Here is a 17,733-nt window from a genome sequence, read left to right as displayed (position 1 = left end):
TTCGTTAGTTTAGGAGTTTAGGTTCATAGATAATGATACCTACCAGGCGCGGTCCGTCCACACATCCTGTGGATGCTCAGCATCCCTTGCATTTTAGAGTAAAAAGATTTGGACTTTTAGCCGTAAACAGCAATACTGCAATTTATATATTTTAATATTTCTACAGCGACCTTAATGTGATTTTTTTACATAAACGGCGCTGTAAAAAATCATACAAATATTACTATTAGGTATAAGACATCGTGCATATTACCGTCCCGTTTCTGTGTAGTACGCACGTCGAACGACACGATTGGATAGGATCATGACACGATACAAACAACGCGGGCGAGTCTAAATACAGATATATTCTCAAATACTGTGAAACGCGTAAAAAACACGTATTCAAGCAATAATAGTGTGGTGTGGAAGCGATCTGTAAATCATATCCAAGAATGCTAGAACGTACGTTCTTTCCGCGCATGAGCACTGAGACCCGCAAGCCAATATCTTCATCAACTCTATACGATATTGCTGACAGCATCCAACGTACAATAACCGTATTTAATGGTCATGTGTATAATGCACAGAATCGTACTCTATTATTAATCCATTGGATTGTATGCGCACGCAGCTTTGACAGTTTGTTTATTGTTATTAAGTTTAATTTGTAGAACTCCATTTTAATTTTAATTTTTTATAAACCCAATAACAATATTATTGAATATATATAAAATAAAAATTTGACAGTTTGCTTTGAGCTCGAATACTGAAGTCGAATTCTTATTTACTTTTTAATCATAATTTAAATAAATAAAAATGAATACCCAGAATAAAATGGGTACTTCGCTAACGTGTTCTAAATAATAATAGTAAATTGTATGGTTGAATAATTGAATTATTAATGTGAAAAAGTTTTGTATCTCGGCCATTTACGAAAAAAAACTTTATCTGGATGCTGGAAATATTGAGTTATGGAGCTTAAAGGATTTTTGGAGATAATTTTAGACGGTACCTAATTGTATCTTGTTTGTGGGCTAGCGTCTAGATGTGCATATTCGATATCAAGTACGTAGTAAGAACGAGTTATAAACATTTGATGTCCAGCATCCCTTCTACAAAAAGTCACCGACCGCCACTGATACCTACATCATCATAATATTCTTCGGACCTTCTTACTACAAAATTATAATTTGGCAAAGTAGCAACTTTGTGACCATACAAATTGCGAAAATTTGATTCCTTTTGAATTCCTCAGATTTACGGGAAAAACTGTTTTCCGATGATTTCAATCTTCCCTAAATCTGGGGAAATTTCCCCAGACATCACATCACTGACTGCTGGACTGTTGTTGAGTGCTGAGTGCATGACATTCTGATGGCTTTTCTGATAAGGGAGAAATCAAACCTGTCACAAGCTGACTTGCTAAATTTTTATTGCGTCACGCCGCGTCGCGCCATTTCCCGCCTCGCTTACGTATCAAAGATTGCAAAAGGATTAAGTTTATTAAAAAAAATCTACCAATAATTCTAAAATTTTCGCAAAAAATCACTTGCTAGAATCTCAACACAAACAATACGGGGTAAATGTAAATTTTGGTCTCCGGACCCATTTTTTTTATTTTTTCAACTAAAAACATAGAAAATCAGTATGTATTGGACAGCTAGGGTCGATGTGAGGAGTTGGGCGGTTACTCAGTGAGTGCACAGTGAGAAAATGTAAAAAAAAAGTTTGTTAAAAAACATCCAAAACAGAGCAGATGAAGGGGAAAGCCAAAAACATTTTCAAATGTTTTTGGCTTTCCCCTTCAAAGGTGTTCTAGGCTATCATTTCAAATTATAGAGAGAGGGGAGGTGAATTTATTTATTAATTTTGTTAAAATTGCAAATTTCAAAATTATATGAAAGATTGAAGTCGAATTCAGACTTAGAAGAGATGAGATGTTGAATGGAGGGGAAGCTATTTTAGATAAGGCTTGATAGGCCCTTGATAGACCCTTTATAGGCCCTTTTCCAATCTATTATCAATCCAGTTATTACAGTACAAAAACTAATTTTGTGAATTATATTTATATACCAACCTACCCACTCCTCTAACGAACTATTTGCTAAAATTAGGGTCTTAGATATTTGCCAGTTATTCACTAATCCAAGCTTGTGCTACATACGGAAAAATAATCTGCTTTTGTCTCCACAACATCGAGCACTCACCCGCTTTTCTTCAAACGTGGGATGCGTGCTCCCTAAAACTAGAACTTCATTCGCTCAGCGACAATTCTGGTTCGTCGCTCCTAAAATATACATATACATTTAAAGAATACAAGAATTAATAAGACTGTTAAAAAAAAGAGCGATTGGCATGTAGTTGTATTCAGAATTGGGTGATCTGTTCGATTTTAGGATTGGGATGTTTATTTGAGAACTCCAGTCATCAGGCTATTTGGCTTTATGCCTGTATGAAAGATTTTATGTACTATGGTTAAGAAGTGTTTTAGCACATTATCATTACTATTTTTGATTATGCTATAAGGTATACCCTCTCTACCTGGAGATGAGTCCTTGACTGTTGATAAACAATTAATGGAGAATCTGGCCAATGATTAGACATAGGAGTATTGTAGATGGGAGTTATTTTGTTTAAGCTAGATACAGAAAGGGAGGAATTGTTTCCAACAATTCATTTATTCATTTGGAATGAGATGCTCGAGGAGATGTCTGAAGGTGGACCGAATTCTTCGAATCATAGACCAAACATTAGAAATTGGAGTGCTCGGAGATACTGAACTGCAGAAGTTTTACCACCAGGATCTGATAAAATAAATGATTTGAATGTGGAAATAACATTTGAGGTAATTGACGGAGATGAACTATTGGGGTTTAATAGGAGTGAGTTGTGTTGTTACTGATCGTATCCAGGAACCGGTTTAGAGAAAGGGTTTTTGTAAGTTAACGTAGTTGAACAAGTATAAGTTTTTGTTGAGGAGGAGAGAGGATTGGATGAAGAGTTGCTAAATAAAGCCTCAGCAAATGATTTTTTGACAGTCGGGAATAGTTTAGAAGCCTGCAAAAAAGACAAGTTCTGAGAGGCCATAGAAAATTTAACATTTTTTTGACGAGATTGTTCTGGGCAAGAAGAGTTGATGGCGGAATGAGAGCCCGAGCAATTGAAACATTTAGGTGGGGAGGAAGAAGGTCATTGGTCAGCTGGGTGGTTTTCTTCACATTTAAAACATTTGGGTGGAGATTTGCATGTATGTCAGAAACGGCACAGTTGAAACATTTAGGTGGGGAGGAAGAAGGACATATACGAGAATAGGTATATATGAGAGGGAACAGATTGTCTTTCAAAGGTGATGACGACAGATTGGAGGGGTATTTTTTATTATTTTTTATTTTAGTTTATTATCTCTTCCAACTACAGTGAAGATATTTACAATAATAACAATTTAATCCAAAAAGTATACAGTTGTAGTGCAATGCAATACATTCCGTATTTCAAAGAAATAAAAAAAATAACACACTAAATAAAAATAAAAAACAAAATGAAAATAGTCGTTCATAGAGGATATTTTTGTATCTCCCGTCTCCAGAAGGCCATCGGGGGGGATTCCATCCATGGCAGGGATGTTGGTATTTTTGGATTGGCGTAGTCCTGCGTCCTACCAATTATAACTAATTATAATTATAATTATTATATTATAAGCATTATGAAGGGGATTTATTTTTAAACTTTTATAAGGTTTACCTTATGCCACTGGGAAGCCGTCTAATCTACCCACAGTTTTGACACATACCTCGATGTATACAAAATGCGTTGAACAGTATTCTTTTGACCTTTGTACTGTAAAAGTTAAAACAAAAAAGTTATTTACTAAAACACGTCATAATGTTTAAATATTGAAGACAATATTAGTGATTTTTAAACGCAAATCTGAAACAGAAAAATCAGAAAAGGAAACGGTCACATCTGAGATGTGACCGTTTCCTTTTCTGATTTTTCTGTTTCAGATTTGCGTTTAAAAATCACTAATATTGTCTTCAATATTTAAATATTATAATTTGAGGTTTTACTCAATAAGTTATTCCGAAAAATAACACGTCATAATGGATTGTTATAAAAAAATGACATCTGATAATCAATGATGCGGCGTAGAAGGTAACGCTTACAATCTGACAATAAATAGATTCCCTGCAGCTAAATGGCTTCTAAATGGTACTTACACATATATAATCAATGATGCGGCGTAGAAGGTAACGCTTACAATCTGACAATAAATAGATTCCCTGCAGCTAAATGGCTTCTAAATGGTACTTACACATATATAGGCTAAATAATAACAACGCACCTACAATAATATAAATAATATGTTGGTAGGAGAGTTTACACATTGAGGAGGTACGAAAATTTGCAAGGAAACTATTTTAATACGGTAAAGTAATTGGTTAAATGGATTTTAGTGATTGATTTGTTGAAGTATGTATAATGTGATAATAACAACAATATGATAATGGACTCGTCAGATAAGGATTCCTTTTCTTATAAAAGACGTGAACAAGAGATATTAATTTCAGATAAACGGCCGTAACGATGAAACTTGTGTTTATTACCTTAGCTGTGTTGGTGGCCCTGGCGACAGGTTAGAGGACCTTCACTGCTACTTATACCACTGATCAATATTACTTTCTGCCTCTCGTTTTATTACTAATTCACGGTGATATTGAGAAAATATTTTTAATTTAAGGGAGGAATGTGAAGCCCTTGCAGTACAAGGAAGGACAGAGGTTTTTCCTTTTCCCCGATGGCCAGGGAAAACTCCACCTTATTGACACCGAAGAAAGAGGTATCCAATCGAGGTTCACCGCTGAAAAGGACGTGAATCTTCTACTCTTCACCAGGTACCAACTAAATACTCACCTTATAAAGTCAATACATATGTTTTATTACTTAATTATATATTTTAAAGATTTTCTGTTATCTTGCAGACAGAATCCAAACTCGGCCCAAACAATCACTTTTAAAAACAGTGCCAGCATTAGCGCATCCAACTTTGACAAAAGCAAGGCAACCAAATTCATTGCACACGGATGGACCTCTGACGGAAGCAGTTCAATTAACACCGTAGTGAAAGATGGTAAAAAATATTAAACATTCACCATACACATCAGTATATTTCCTATAATTTCAAATTGAATTTCAAAACCTAACGTAATTGAATCTCTCAAATACAATACGAAAAATAACGTCATGCATTCTCTTGTTTTCTCTGTCTCTCAGTCCCCTTCCCAAACTTAAATCCACCCCTTGTTTATTCTTTTTATGTTTGTTGTATTCGATTCCTAGTAGCCTCCATACAAAATTATGCAAAAACTTTAACACTCAAAGCAAAATAAGGAGCATCCAACCCTAACATTATTCTCGTAAATCACTTACCCGTAACTCATATTAACTCATGTTAGTCAACCTACGGGAGTTAACAAAAAAATGCTATCAAAAGTGTAGTTCCAAAAATTCCAATAATCTCTGATTCTATGTAAATTCGCATTATCTAAAATTAGATTTATCTCCCGCCACCTCGGAACAGGCTCAGCCTAGTGAGGTGGATTATACAAAAAAATATATTGTATGTTAATTTATTGGTTAGTAAATATTTTTTTTTTAAATAATTCCACCTGAAGAAATTCCTCAGTTGTTCGATAGAAATTTGGGCATTACTCTGTCCCGTTTCACCTTTTTTTTAAATGCATTTGCTTCACTCCCCGGATTGTGATCTAGAAGAGGAAGTTTACTAAGATCGAAGAAGTGGATACAGGTTTACTAATACTGGTGACTGAGTTAAGTATGTGTTTTTTTAGCCTTCCTCGCAGCTCTGGACGTGAATGTGATCGTATTCGACTGGGGCACGGGAGCCTCCGGTCTGTACCCGGCGGCGATACTGAATGTGGCAGATGCCGGGAAATTCCTCGGCTCGGTGGTGGACTGGCTGGTGGATGAAGGACTCGCCCTTAGCAACGTACACCTCATGGGACACAGCCTCGGCGCGCACGTGGTCGGCACCGCGGGCAGGTCCATCCAGCGCGGACTGGTGCCCTACATCACAGGTTTGGGGATTTTTTTAATATTAGCTACACTTAGGAGGTCCTGAGAAGCCCTCATCTTTGCTGATGCTGTGTAGAGGTTTTTTTTAAAGAAGTTTTAGGAGGGAAGTTTTGGGAACTAAAATTTATCTTATTTTTCTTCAGAATGTTGCTGCCAACCGTCTCATTATCCGTGGTATTAAAATATTCCCAAAAATAGGGGTTCCAAAAAAGATAGGTTTTCCTCTTTTTATCGCATAATTTAAACATTCGCTTTGGCACCGTTAATGCATATATGGGCGATTAGAGGAATTTTTGGTATTGATAGTGCTATTTAAGTAATATGTAAGATGGGCAACAAGATCATTATTCGTCGAATTGAGACGTCCGCGTCAGGTCTGAGTATCTGAGTTGGGAAAGTGCTGTCCCGGTAAGACAGACGATCGGGGGTCAATTGTCAATTCCCAGCTGCAACAATTAGGTACCATTTTTATTTTCATTCAATAAAATTAAGTTTTCTTTTTGAACTAGACTGCAAAATTGACAAAGTACAAAGTGTACCTACAGGCAAATCATTTAAAGAGCGCCCGTAAATATATTTGCGCCCACCGCGAGCGATATATAGTAATGCGAGTACACGTCAAATGACGGCCTCCATGGTCGAGAAGGTAAAGCTCTCGACTAGCAAGCTGGACTAGCAAATCCCGGCGTGCGCAAATAAATTTCATTGATTAATTTGAGTTATTTCACAATTTACTCATTAAAAATAATGTATAGTACATTTGCGGTACGTTCCAGAGTGGAATATACTCAGTGTTACCCTGGTGTAAGACCACCATTCAGAATTGAAACGTTCCTTGAAACGACATTGACCTCCCCACTACCTTCAGCCTCCCAACATACCCCGATTTTGGATGCTATAGTATCACTAGATCAAGGCGGTTACACATAAAAAAATATTGAATTTGTAGATCGAATTAGTTTGGAACATCCACCCTCAGTCCCCGTTTACCCCGCAGTAGTCCTGCAATGCTGTACATCACTTCACAAACAAGAAATACTTTATTCTGGTGCATGCTATGTTTTTTACATGCCGCTTTGAGGAGGCACCACCGGTCGCTTCTGCAGTCCCCTCTTACCCCGCAGTAGACCTATGATGCAGTACACCATCTCTTCATTCTGATTTACGTTGTGTTTTGGCAGGATTTGACCCCGCCATGCCGCTGTGGGGAAGCTCCACCGGCCGCATCCGCCCCACCGACGCCGCCTACGTAGAGATCATCCACACCAACGGAGGCGTCGCCGGCCTGAACGAGCCGGTAGGCCATAACGACTTCTACCCCAACGGGGGCTCGAACCAGCCCGGCTGCCTACTGGACCTCGGCTGCTCGCACTCCCGCTCCTGGGAGTACTTCGCCAGCTCTCTTGACAACCAAGGCTTCATGGCAATACTGTGCAACAGCTACGACGAGATGAACAGCGGGAAGTGCGCCAACCTGGGATCCCTGCACATGGGAGGTTCCAAACCCAAAGCCAAGTGAGTAACTATTAGATATACATTGATCTTATCCACAGAGTCATTAAAAAGTTGGGCGTAGGGATCGAAACACCACAAGAGAGGACAACAAAAAGAAAATCCTCAAGGGTGATGTATTGGGTGTTAGGTCTTCGTCGACGAAGTGCTCCAATTGCGCATGCACAGGGCCGGCCCTGCAGCACCATAAATTAAAGCGGGTAATAATTTTAGTGGCAAAAACTTTGAAAAGAATCATCGTAGAAGCCTAAGGTATAGAAATCCTGCTAGTCCTAGTTTACTTTGTGTTTTTATAAAGCACATCTACATCGATTGACTAGTACCAATAGGGAATACGTCAATGTATTTAACTACTATTCTCTTTACTTGTTTCAGATTTGGCATTTTCTACCTCGAGACTTCCAGCAAGAAACCTTTCTACCTTGGTTAATTCTTATCCTTCTCACCCACATTCCTCCGACAAAACAAATACAAATTTCTTAAATAAATGCTTTTTTAATTCCCTGTTATATTTCCAAGGACACTCTTAAAAAGTCATATCATATCGTTGATAAATATACCATGGTAATTCAGCCCTCTTGAGGTGATTTTGCACAAAAAAGGCGCTGTACAAATCATCCAAATATTATTATTATAAGATAATGTAATTTCTTTAAAATTAAGACCCATTGCAATATAGTTTGTTTTTTTTTTTGTATTAGGCAATTCACCCTAAAGAGAGTGCTATGTGCCGTTATAGTTAAGGGAGATGGTTATAATTTTATGGGAAATCTATACGGGAATAGGAAATCTCAAATATTGAAGTCATTCAAGTCTATGAACTTGTATAGAACTGAGAAAATGCGAGAATTGTTGAGAGAAAGTAAATAAGGAATACTAAGGGGAGATTGGTGGGTGATTTTTATAAGTAAACGATAAATACCTTTGAAAGATGAATGATTTTTAAAATTAAAGAAAACGTGATCAAGAGTCTCATTTTCCATGCCGCACTGGCAGAGTGGACTATCTAGGACCCGGATTTTAAACAAATGGGATGCAATGGAGCAATGACCAATTCTCATTCTCGAGATACAGGATATAAATCTTTTGGATTTTTTCTTGCCGTGGAACCAAGGTTTACTTGGAATATGATTTTGTATTCCAGCATAAAAAGCACCAGTTCGGGTTTTCGTATGAGTCCAATTTTCTTCCCAGGAGCGAATCATGTTGGATTTAAGAATTGGGATGACGTCAGAGATAGGAATTCTAAAATCTAAAGGATTAGAGCCAGAAATCGTTCCAAGTTTAGCTAGGGAATCGGTTTTCTCGTTACCCTCAATTCCTAAATGGCCAGGCACCCAAACCAATATTGTCTCGAAATTTAATTCATTTGAAGATTTAAGGGTGTTTCTGATATTATAAATAATATAGTCTTCTGGTTTATGGATATTTGAGGAAATTTTCAACACTGCGCTTAGTGAGTCAGTGCACAGTAAGGCTCGTCGAATATTGAAAAGCTGGATTTGGCTCAAAGCTTGTTCAATTGCGAAGCATTCTGCAGTAAATATAGAAATTTCTTTAGGCAATTTGTAAGACAAATCTAAATCGAATTCGGGAATGTGTACCGCAGCTCCACAATCTCTGTTATCAGACTAAGAACCATCTGTGTAAATGAGTGAAAATTCTGGAAACTTAGAAGATGTAATGTTTTCAAATTTTTCCTCAACATTTTGATTAGATGAGGTTAAAATATCAGTTCGGAATTCTGAAGTTATAACGTTGGGGATATAATTGATAGAATCAAATGGGATGGAGAAAATAGGAAGGATAGGATCTTTTTGTAGATTTTGGAGGGAAGAAGACAGAGATTTGAATGAAAGAAATCTTTTTAGAAGGAGAGGAAGTCGATTTTTATCTGTCGATCTTTTTTCGTTGTTTAAGTTATTGAACAAATAATCAAGGTTTTGTTCTAAAGGGTGACGCGATATAGAAAAAGATTTAAAAATATATTTATCAGCCAGGAATTGTCTCCATAAAATTAAGGGGGGATCAACACATTCTACCTAGAGAGAATTAATTGGAGAAGATTTCATCGCTCCGATAATTATTCTGAGCGCTTTGCACTGAATTCTTTCAAGTTTTTTGTCCAAATATTTAGGAAGAGGATCAAAAAGAAATGTTCCATAATCCAAATGGCTTCGTACTAGAGCACCATACATTAATTTAAGAGTAGTAGGATGAGATCCCCACCACACTCTAGAAACAGCTCGCATAATATTTAGCCCCTTTTCACACTTAGCCGAAATGTTCTGAATATGCGGGAGCCAGGAAAGCTTATGATCCAAAAGTAGTCCAAGAAATTTAATTTGCTTAACGATTTGAAGAGGGACATTATCAAAGCAGACAGAAAAGGGGGGTATTTTTCTTTTTCGCGTAAAAGCCACTACTTTGGTTTTAGACGTAGCTAAATTCATCCCATTTGTCAACAACCAAACTTTCATATTATGTAAAGCCAAATTCAATTCCTTCGCAGCGCGCGATAGATTTTTGTGTGGTAAATATATAAGGAAATCATCAGCAAAATAAAGTCGCTTGATAGATGAAGGAATTACACTGTCTAAATCACTTATATATATATTAAATAATAATGGACTGATTACAGACCCCTGAGGTAACCCCTTCCATAGTTTGCGATTTATCGTTTTTGAGGAAAAGTGGATAATAATGGATCTGTCTGTTAGTAAATTAATAATAAATTGAACTAGTTTTAAGGGAATTTTTATTTTAATTAATTTTTCTTTCAAAATTTTGATTAATACATCGTCGTAAGCTGACGAAAGATCAAGAAATGTGGCCAGAGTGCAAGAATTAAGGGACTGAGATATACGGATGTCTGTTGTTAACACACTTAAATTATCTATGGTTGATTTCTTTTTCCGGAAGCCATATTGATTAGGAGAGATAATTCTGTGATTTTCAACAAACCATTCCAATCTGTTCTTTATCAAGTGTTCTGCTACTTTCATTAAACATGACGAAAGAGCAATAGGACGATAGGATGAGATTTCAGATGGATTTTTGCCAGGTTTTAAAATCGGAAGGATTTTTTGAACTTTCCAGACTTCCGGAATATATCCCGTTTCGAACATGTAATTAATTAGGGATAAAAAATATTCAACCGACATGTCTGAGAACTATATAAGATTCCATCAGGGCCAGGAGAAGAGTCTGGAAGGGAATTGATTACTCGATTTAATTCACTTATTGAGAAAGGAGAGTCCAGCCAGCTAGAGTGAGATGGATAAGAAATAAAGGAAGGCATTTCCTCACATCTGGCAACTGACGGAGGAGCTATCTTATCAGCAAAACCTATAATAATTTCTTCTGGAATATGTTTAGAACGCTGCGGAGTATATGACGAACCTAATTTTTTTAAATTGGACCATACGATTGACTGGGGAGATTCAGGAGACAAGCGTTCACAGAATTTTCGCCATCCAGACCGCTTTTTTTTTTCAAAACGCGTTTCGCTTCTGTCTGGGCGCGTTTCACAGAAAGGTAATTTTCGAAAGACATACATTTACGGAAAATGGAAATTGCTTCTCTTCTGGATTTAACGACACTAGTGCATTCTTCATCCCACCATGGGGTGGAATATTTTATCTTAATGTTAAGATTACGTTTTTTAAGTGTTTTTTCTGCAGCTTTTATTATCATGTTAGGAAATAATTCACATTGTAAACTAGTGTTGACAAGGGAAGACTTAGATTCTTGAACAATGGAGTCTAATTCTGAAGAAAAATTTCTCCAATTCGCGTCTTTCGTTTTAAATTTAAAACTATTGTTTATCGAAAAGGAATGCGTGGAAGATAGATGGTGGAAGGTAATTATTATAGGAAAATGGTCACTGGAAAGGGGATCTTTAAGAATGTTCCAAGAACATATGGGAATCACCGAAGATGAGCAAAGAGATAAATCGACTGCACTTTTCCGATGTTGAGGGGCAGTGAAACGAGTTGGAGATCCATCATTTAGAATACATAAATTATAGGTATCCATAAAATCTAATAGATTATGGCCAGAACGGTTTGTTAACTCACTGCCCCAAGAAGGAGAATGAGCATTGAAGTCCCCAAGTATCATATACGGGGGACGAATCTGGGATATAAATGTTGACCATTCGTTTTCAACAAAAATTGTAGAGGGAGGGATATACACGGTGTCCGGAAACTCGTAGTACAAGCGGGAAACTGGAGAATCTACACCACATGGGGAACCCAAATAAACATATTTTTAAGTTTTTTGATTTGAGCATTTTCACAAAAAAAATATATATATACATTTTTCGGCTATTTTAGGGTTAAAGTTTTTTCTGGTGTGTAGGGTTGAACAACAGATGTTTTAACCCTGCAGAGCAGAAATATTTTATGATTACACCGGATTAAATGAAGGGTGATTTCAAAATAATGCTTCAAATCCGAGTTTCTTCATTTGTTTTACTTTCAAATAGTTTTAATTAGTTGGGTACTTTGATCTTCAGTAATAAATTATAAGAATTTGATTTAAAAAAAAAAAAAAATCATCTTCTAACTCGATTTACTCGATAACGAAAGCTCAAATCAAAAAAAAAATACTACAAAATCGACTCCAAATGTGATGTAGATTCACCAGTTTCCCGCTTGTACTACGAGTTTCCGGACACCCTGTATATTGATAGTAATGTAATATCAGATATAACAGCAGCTACTATCTGAAAATTATTGGAGAGAGTGTGGAAAATAATTTGTTTAAAAGGGATAGAATTATGTATAATAAGAGCAGTGCCACCTTTGCCATCCAGTCTATCATGTCTTAGACAATGATATCCAGGAATATTTATTTATTTATTTCATTTTATTAACGCCTAGAAGGCTTTTACATATACATGTTATGGGTTTTGTTGTTCAGTAGCATTATAAAATATTTTAATTACATAGCATAATAAATTGAGTATGAACTTACATAACAATGTGTAGGGTTATTGTTATGGTGTTATTATTTTATAAACATAAGCAAGCAAAGTTTATTGTACAAAGTACGTCGGTTGAATATTTTACAGAACATAGGTTAAACTAATACATAAACTTGAGAAAAATATAACAGATATAGGTAGGTAGTTAAGTAGATACAATTCAAGTATATAGTTACGGTGTTATTGGAATTTGGACAATGAGTTCGATAAGTTTATATAAATATAGTGTAGTTACAAGAGTACAATAATGTAAGTAGGTAATACACACAAGACAAGTAAGTTTGTTTTTATTATTATAAAGATAAACACTACAGTTTGTTGTAAACCATCTTTGTAATCATCAATCTTTATTTTGCCCGATTGGGAATTTTACAAAACAAAGCTTAGTTAATGAAACAATAAAATATGCGTTTGAAAAAAAATTATGAATCTGTTACAAACATTCTAGTATACTGTATTAAGTTAAATTAGTTAATTAAATTGGTATGAGGGTTTTAACCACGTTTCGGAGATGGCAGCAACTGAAATATTATGTTCATCAAGTAACTGTACAAGATCAATTTTGTTGGCGAATAGACTTCTACTATTCCATTGAAGTATTTTGCTCAGTTGCGGATACATCGGGAAGGCTAGAGAGTAAAGATTTCATATAATCGGCAGCGTTGGACGGTACTTTATTGTTATTTGAAAGGATCGTAATTAATAGGGTAATTAAAGTTTGAATAAAAGAAGAATTTTCAATCGTGACTTTAGGGAAGATATCGGAAGTGGGACAGTTTTTTAAGGCAGTCCCATTGGGAGCCTGGGATTTATTATTCCCATTCGGGTTAAGTAAAAGATCATTATGTAGTTTTTTATCGAAAGAAGGAATAAATTTTGGATTAGATTTTATCGGTTTGAAAATTGTTTCTTTGTGGGAAGATGATAGAGGGGATTTAGGGGAAGAAAAATGAAAGAGAGAAGCGTTAGACGTTATCTCTGCAAAAGATTTTATTGAAGGAGGGAATAATTTAGAGGCCTGAAAGTAGGAAATGTTGTCTACAGCCATTGACTGTTTGATATTTCTCTGTCTAGATAACTCTGGACAGGCCACACTAACAGCAGTATGGTTGCCCTTACAATTAATACAAATAGGGTTATTCGTTGTATTTTGACACTGTTCAAAGGGATGATCCTCTCCGCAATGGAAGCAACGAGGAGGGGAACGACAAATAGGTTTTGAATGGCCAAAACGGCAACAGTTGAAACATTGGATAGTCGGGAATCTGTATACTTCAACGGGAAGAGCGTTATAATAAATAAATACACGGTATGGTAATGTTTGACCTTCGAAAGTAATAACAACGGATTGGGAAGGTTTCCATATATTGGTGCCGGTGGAAGTATCCTTGAAATTCAAACGACGTGCTTTTAAAACTTTTGGAGTTAATTGAGAGTCATTAAGAGCGTCTACTATTTCTGTTTCTGATAGATCGGTTGGGATACCTCTTACTCTGCCCATTCTGGTTAAATTGAAAGTAGGAATGAAAGATTTAAATTTATTATTTGAAAGAGAACCTATTTTTTTAACAAAATCATTAGCTAATGTGGATGATTTAAATTCTATGGATAGTTTGTATCGACCTTCCGGTTTTATTGATCCATTTATAATACCGAGGTTATTGAGTTTTGAGCTAAAAATAAATTTACCAAAATCCAGGGGATGAATTATTTTACCCTGTTCAGTCCTTTGGACATTGACAATAAATGGAGCTGAAGATGAAATAGAATACATAAGCTCAATGGCTTTTGCTTCTGGAGGAATGGTATCATTATAACTTCCATGAGAGATTGGGGCTACGTTTGATTGTGAAAGAGATTTAATTTTAGGAGGTACATTAAGGCAAAGCGGAGGTCGACGTTTTCGGGAAGGAATGGTTACAGAAGTCTGGGTATCATCAGAATCGTAATCGTCTACAATATTAGAAATGGGCTCAGGGTCCGGAGGTCGATTTTCATCTTCCTCCATTTCAACAAATTTAAAAAAATTAAACAATAATTATTATTTTAGAAATAATAAATGATAGAAATAATATACGCAACTTCGTCGCAAACCAATAACACAAACAAAAATAATGAATACGAAAAGGTAACAATAAATAAATCTTATCTGTACGCCGCGCCGCCGTCAGTAAGCCGTCAAACACAGAGCACTGGTAAACACGACTGCACACTTCCGAGGTTCGGTGACTAATCTCAGATATAGTTACAAGAAGGCTTTAGTAACATACGTCAATAATATTAATAACTAAGCTAATATTCTTTCTGTACGACAATTTTACTAATATTTCCATCAAATATATAGTAACTTACAAACCGAAACCAGAATTCTCAAACTATCAGATCTTAGGTAGATATCAGAATTTTACCTGATGTATTATTTTTTTTTCAAAATTATTAATCTCTAATTGACAGCCCAGTATTATTGGCATTAATTTATATGAATGGATCTGCCAGACTAACTCGTAGCATACACTTTTAAATGTAACAATAACCTCAATTACTCTACTACTATTTATTCACCAATTCTAAGTATTCATTACCTTGCAAACAAACGCTGTGAACTTATTGATATGTTTGGAGTTAATAATTTTGTGGGTTTCAAAAGGCAACTAACACCTATTTGCTCGTTATTAACCTGTTTCGTTTCTTGTCTTTTAAAAATAAATGTAGTCTCTATACCATCCTACGAGTGCATTGCACACTCCTTTTTAGTTTTATGTTGTTTTTAACGCGCATATTAACAACTGTATTTATACATACATATATATAATTAATATATGTATATAAATATATATTTATTTCTTTTATTAATTTTTATTTAAGGTTATTAAGAAAATCATGTGCGCTACCCGACTCACTAGACAATACCTGTTCTGAGCCGGGTAGCAGTATAATTACATATATTTTGTAAACAAATCAGGCTTAGTAAAAATACAAAAGAATACAAGTATGTATATTTATATTTATACATATGTATCATGTAAAAGTCTATCAGGGCTTTCAAATAAATAAATAAATACTGTCTAGTACCTGAGTGATCCTTAAGGTCCACTTGTATCCCACGATTTATAAAAGATAACAACTTAGTCAGTAAATTTTCAACATAAAATCTGTATTTAATTAAATCCGTTCCAACGAACAATTATCCTTTGAAATCATTGTTTTTTTTTGCTGACCTTGAAGTTTATAATTGCCAGATCTTCAGTGGTAGACATGAAATTGATAAAAATCATTAATTATTTCAATAAAAGGAAGACTTCTAATTTCTACTGAAGATTATACCACTGATAGAGAAAAGCGCAAATAATTTTTACTTACCTCAGTAGAAAAAAGTTTTTCTGTCAACGAAAACGAGAAGAGATATTTTGCCATAAAAATACTTTAGTTACGAAGTGGTGTTTTATGCACCAAGCTAGCAGAAGACAGCAGAGATTGCAGAAAACATGTTTTTTATGACCCCGTCGGAATGATAGCGATAATTTTCGAAGAAAGGGAGATTTTGATCCTTGGCTACATCTTCCGCAGCGGGATGACTCAGATTAGCGGATGTAATTTAGTGCCGAGTCGATGACCAGGCAACAGTCAAGGAACATCGGAGAATGGAGAGAGCTGATCTGTCATCTTGTTGGAAGTCGTTGAGTGATGTAACAATTTTCTTTCGTAAGCTCCACACAGGAGGCCTTGAGAAAAACCATTTTTCTTAGGGCCTATGTCATCTTTTGGGGATGCTGTGAGAAATCTTTCCAATGAAAGGAAGGAAAGGAAAATCTGGGAAGAAAAAAGTATGAGATTTGGGTAGGAATCTGGGAATCAGTGTGTATAAGAGTAACGGATGCATGAATTCATTCCTCTCACTGCGGTGCAAGGCGATGGGTTCAGATTGTCCTGCTGGAGAGGTCAAAAGGTCTCCCTCAAACAGTTTCTCTTGATCCGGTCTGCCTAGCAGTCGATGGGAAGACTCATCCGCCGCCAAGTCCTGCACAAACCTCACCACTTGAAGAGACCAACGGCTTACTTGAGAAGAAACAGAACGAACGTCGATGACGTCCGCAAGAGCTCTCGCTGGGTCGAGTTTACACAAGAGTTCGTGGCTTGGCAACGCTTCGTTACTTTCGGAGTTTACCGACTTCCATCGTAATATTGTTCGGTACGACTTTTGTAGGGACCTAGTACCTTCCTACTTACAGGAATATTTAAAAAATACTAAAAAATTATATTTTAGTAGGTGACGTATGCCCGGCATTGCTCGAAAAATTCTCTCTACTTTTTATAAATATACTATGCATGTGTTAAATATATAAGCCTTTCGGAATAACTTCTCTAAATTATAGTGAAAACCCTAACAAAAGTAAAGTTGCGTAGTTTGGAAGAATTAAGGGCACGAACAGACAGATGCGGATAGCGACATTGTTTTATATTATTTAGTGAAGATTAGAAATGATAAATATAATTATTCCACTTTTTGACCATACGAATCACGAAATTTTTATTTGTTTTCAATTCCTCAGAATTAATATGGGAAAAACTGTTTACCGATCACTTCATTCTTCCCTAGTTTTGGGGAAAATTCCCCAGACTTCACATCACTGACTGTTACTGTACTGAGTACTGAGGGCAGGACATTCTGATGGCTGTTCGGATAAGGGAGCTGTGGGACCTGTCACAAGCTGACTTGCTGCAAGTTTATTGCGTCACGCCATTCCCCTCGCTTACGCATCAAAGATTGCAAAAGGATTAAGTTTCTTAAAAAATCTTCCAAGAAATCTAATATTTTGGCAAAAAATCACATCCTGGAATCTTGAAGTAAACAAGTGGAGAGTAAATGGTACCTTTTTCATTAAATCGGGAATGCAACATTAATATTTATACCATAACCCTTTCAGCACTGGCTGATACGATCGTGCGGGTCCGTTTATAAAAATATTTCTCGAAAACGGTTTTAAATTTCTTTGGTATTCCGGCTTACAATGACCGTGCGGGCTTGTATCTAAGCTCTACTGGCCATTGTTTCCACAATTTACCACTAGGGGCATCATTAAAAACTGTCAAAATGTCGCGTCAACAACGGAGCCAACCTCTGCCTCGTAATTTATTTATAAATACAAATATATAAA

The 17,733-nt window shown here is 36.0% G+C and overlaps 1 protein-coding gene across 1 annotated transcript; it reads left to right on the top strand.

Annotated features, from left to right (window-relative positions):
* Positions 1–4,561: 4,561 nt before the first annotated feature.
* LOC149424814 (pancreatic lipase-related protein 2-like) lies at positions 4,562–8,061 on the top strand. Its single transcript, XM_089650816.1, has 6 exons — positions 4,562–4,615; positions 4,721–4,874; positions 4,962–5,110; positions 5,832–6,077; positions 7,257–7,590; positions 7,963–8,061. Exons 1-6 carry the CDS (start codon positions 4,567–4,569, stop codon positions 8,015–8,017), a joined length of 987 nt encoding a protein of 328 aa, XP_089506942.1. The 5' UTR covers positions 4,562–4,566; the 3' UTR covers positions 8,018–8,061.
* Positions 8,062–17,733: the final 9,672 nt, after the last annotated feature.

This window comes from Hesperophylax consimilis, chromosome 3, assembly GCF_061612785.1.
Source record: "Hesperophylax consimilis isolate HC1 chromosome 3, BYU_Hcon_1.0, whole genome shotgun sequence".
Lineage (NCBI taxonomy): Eukaryota > Metazoa > Arthropoda > Insecta > Trichoptera > Limnephilidae > Hesperophylax > Hesperophylax consimilis.
Note: the sequence above shows the minus strand (reverse complement) of the source record. Positions and strands in the feature narration are given on the sequence as shown.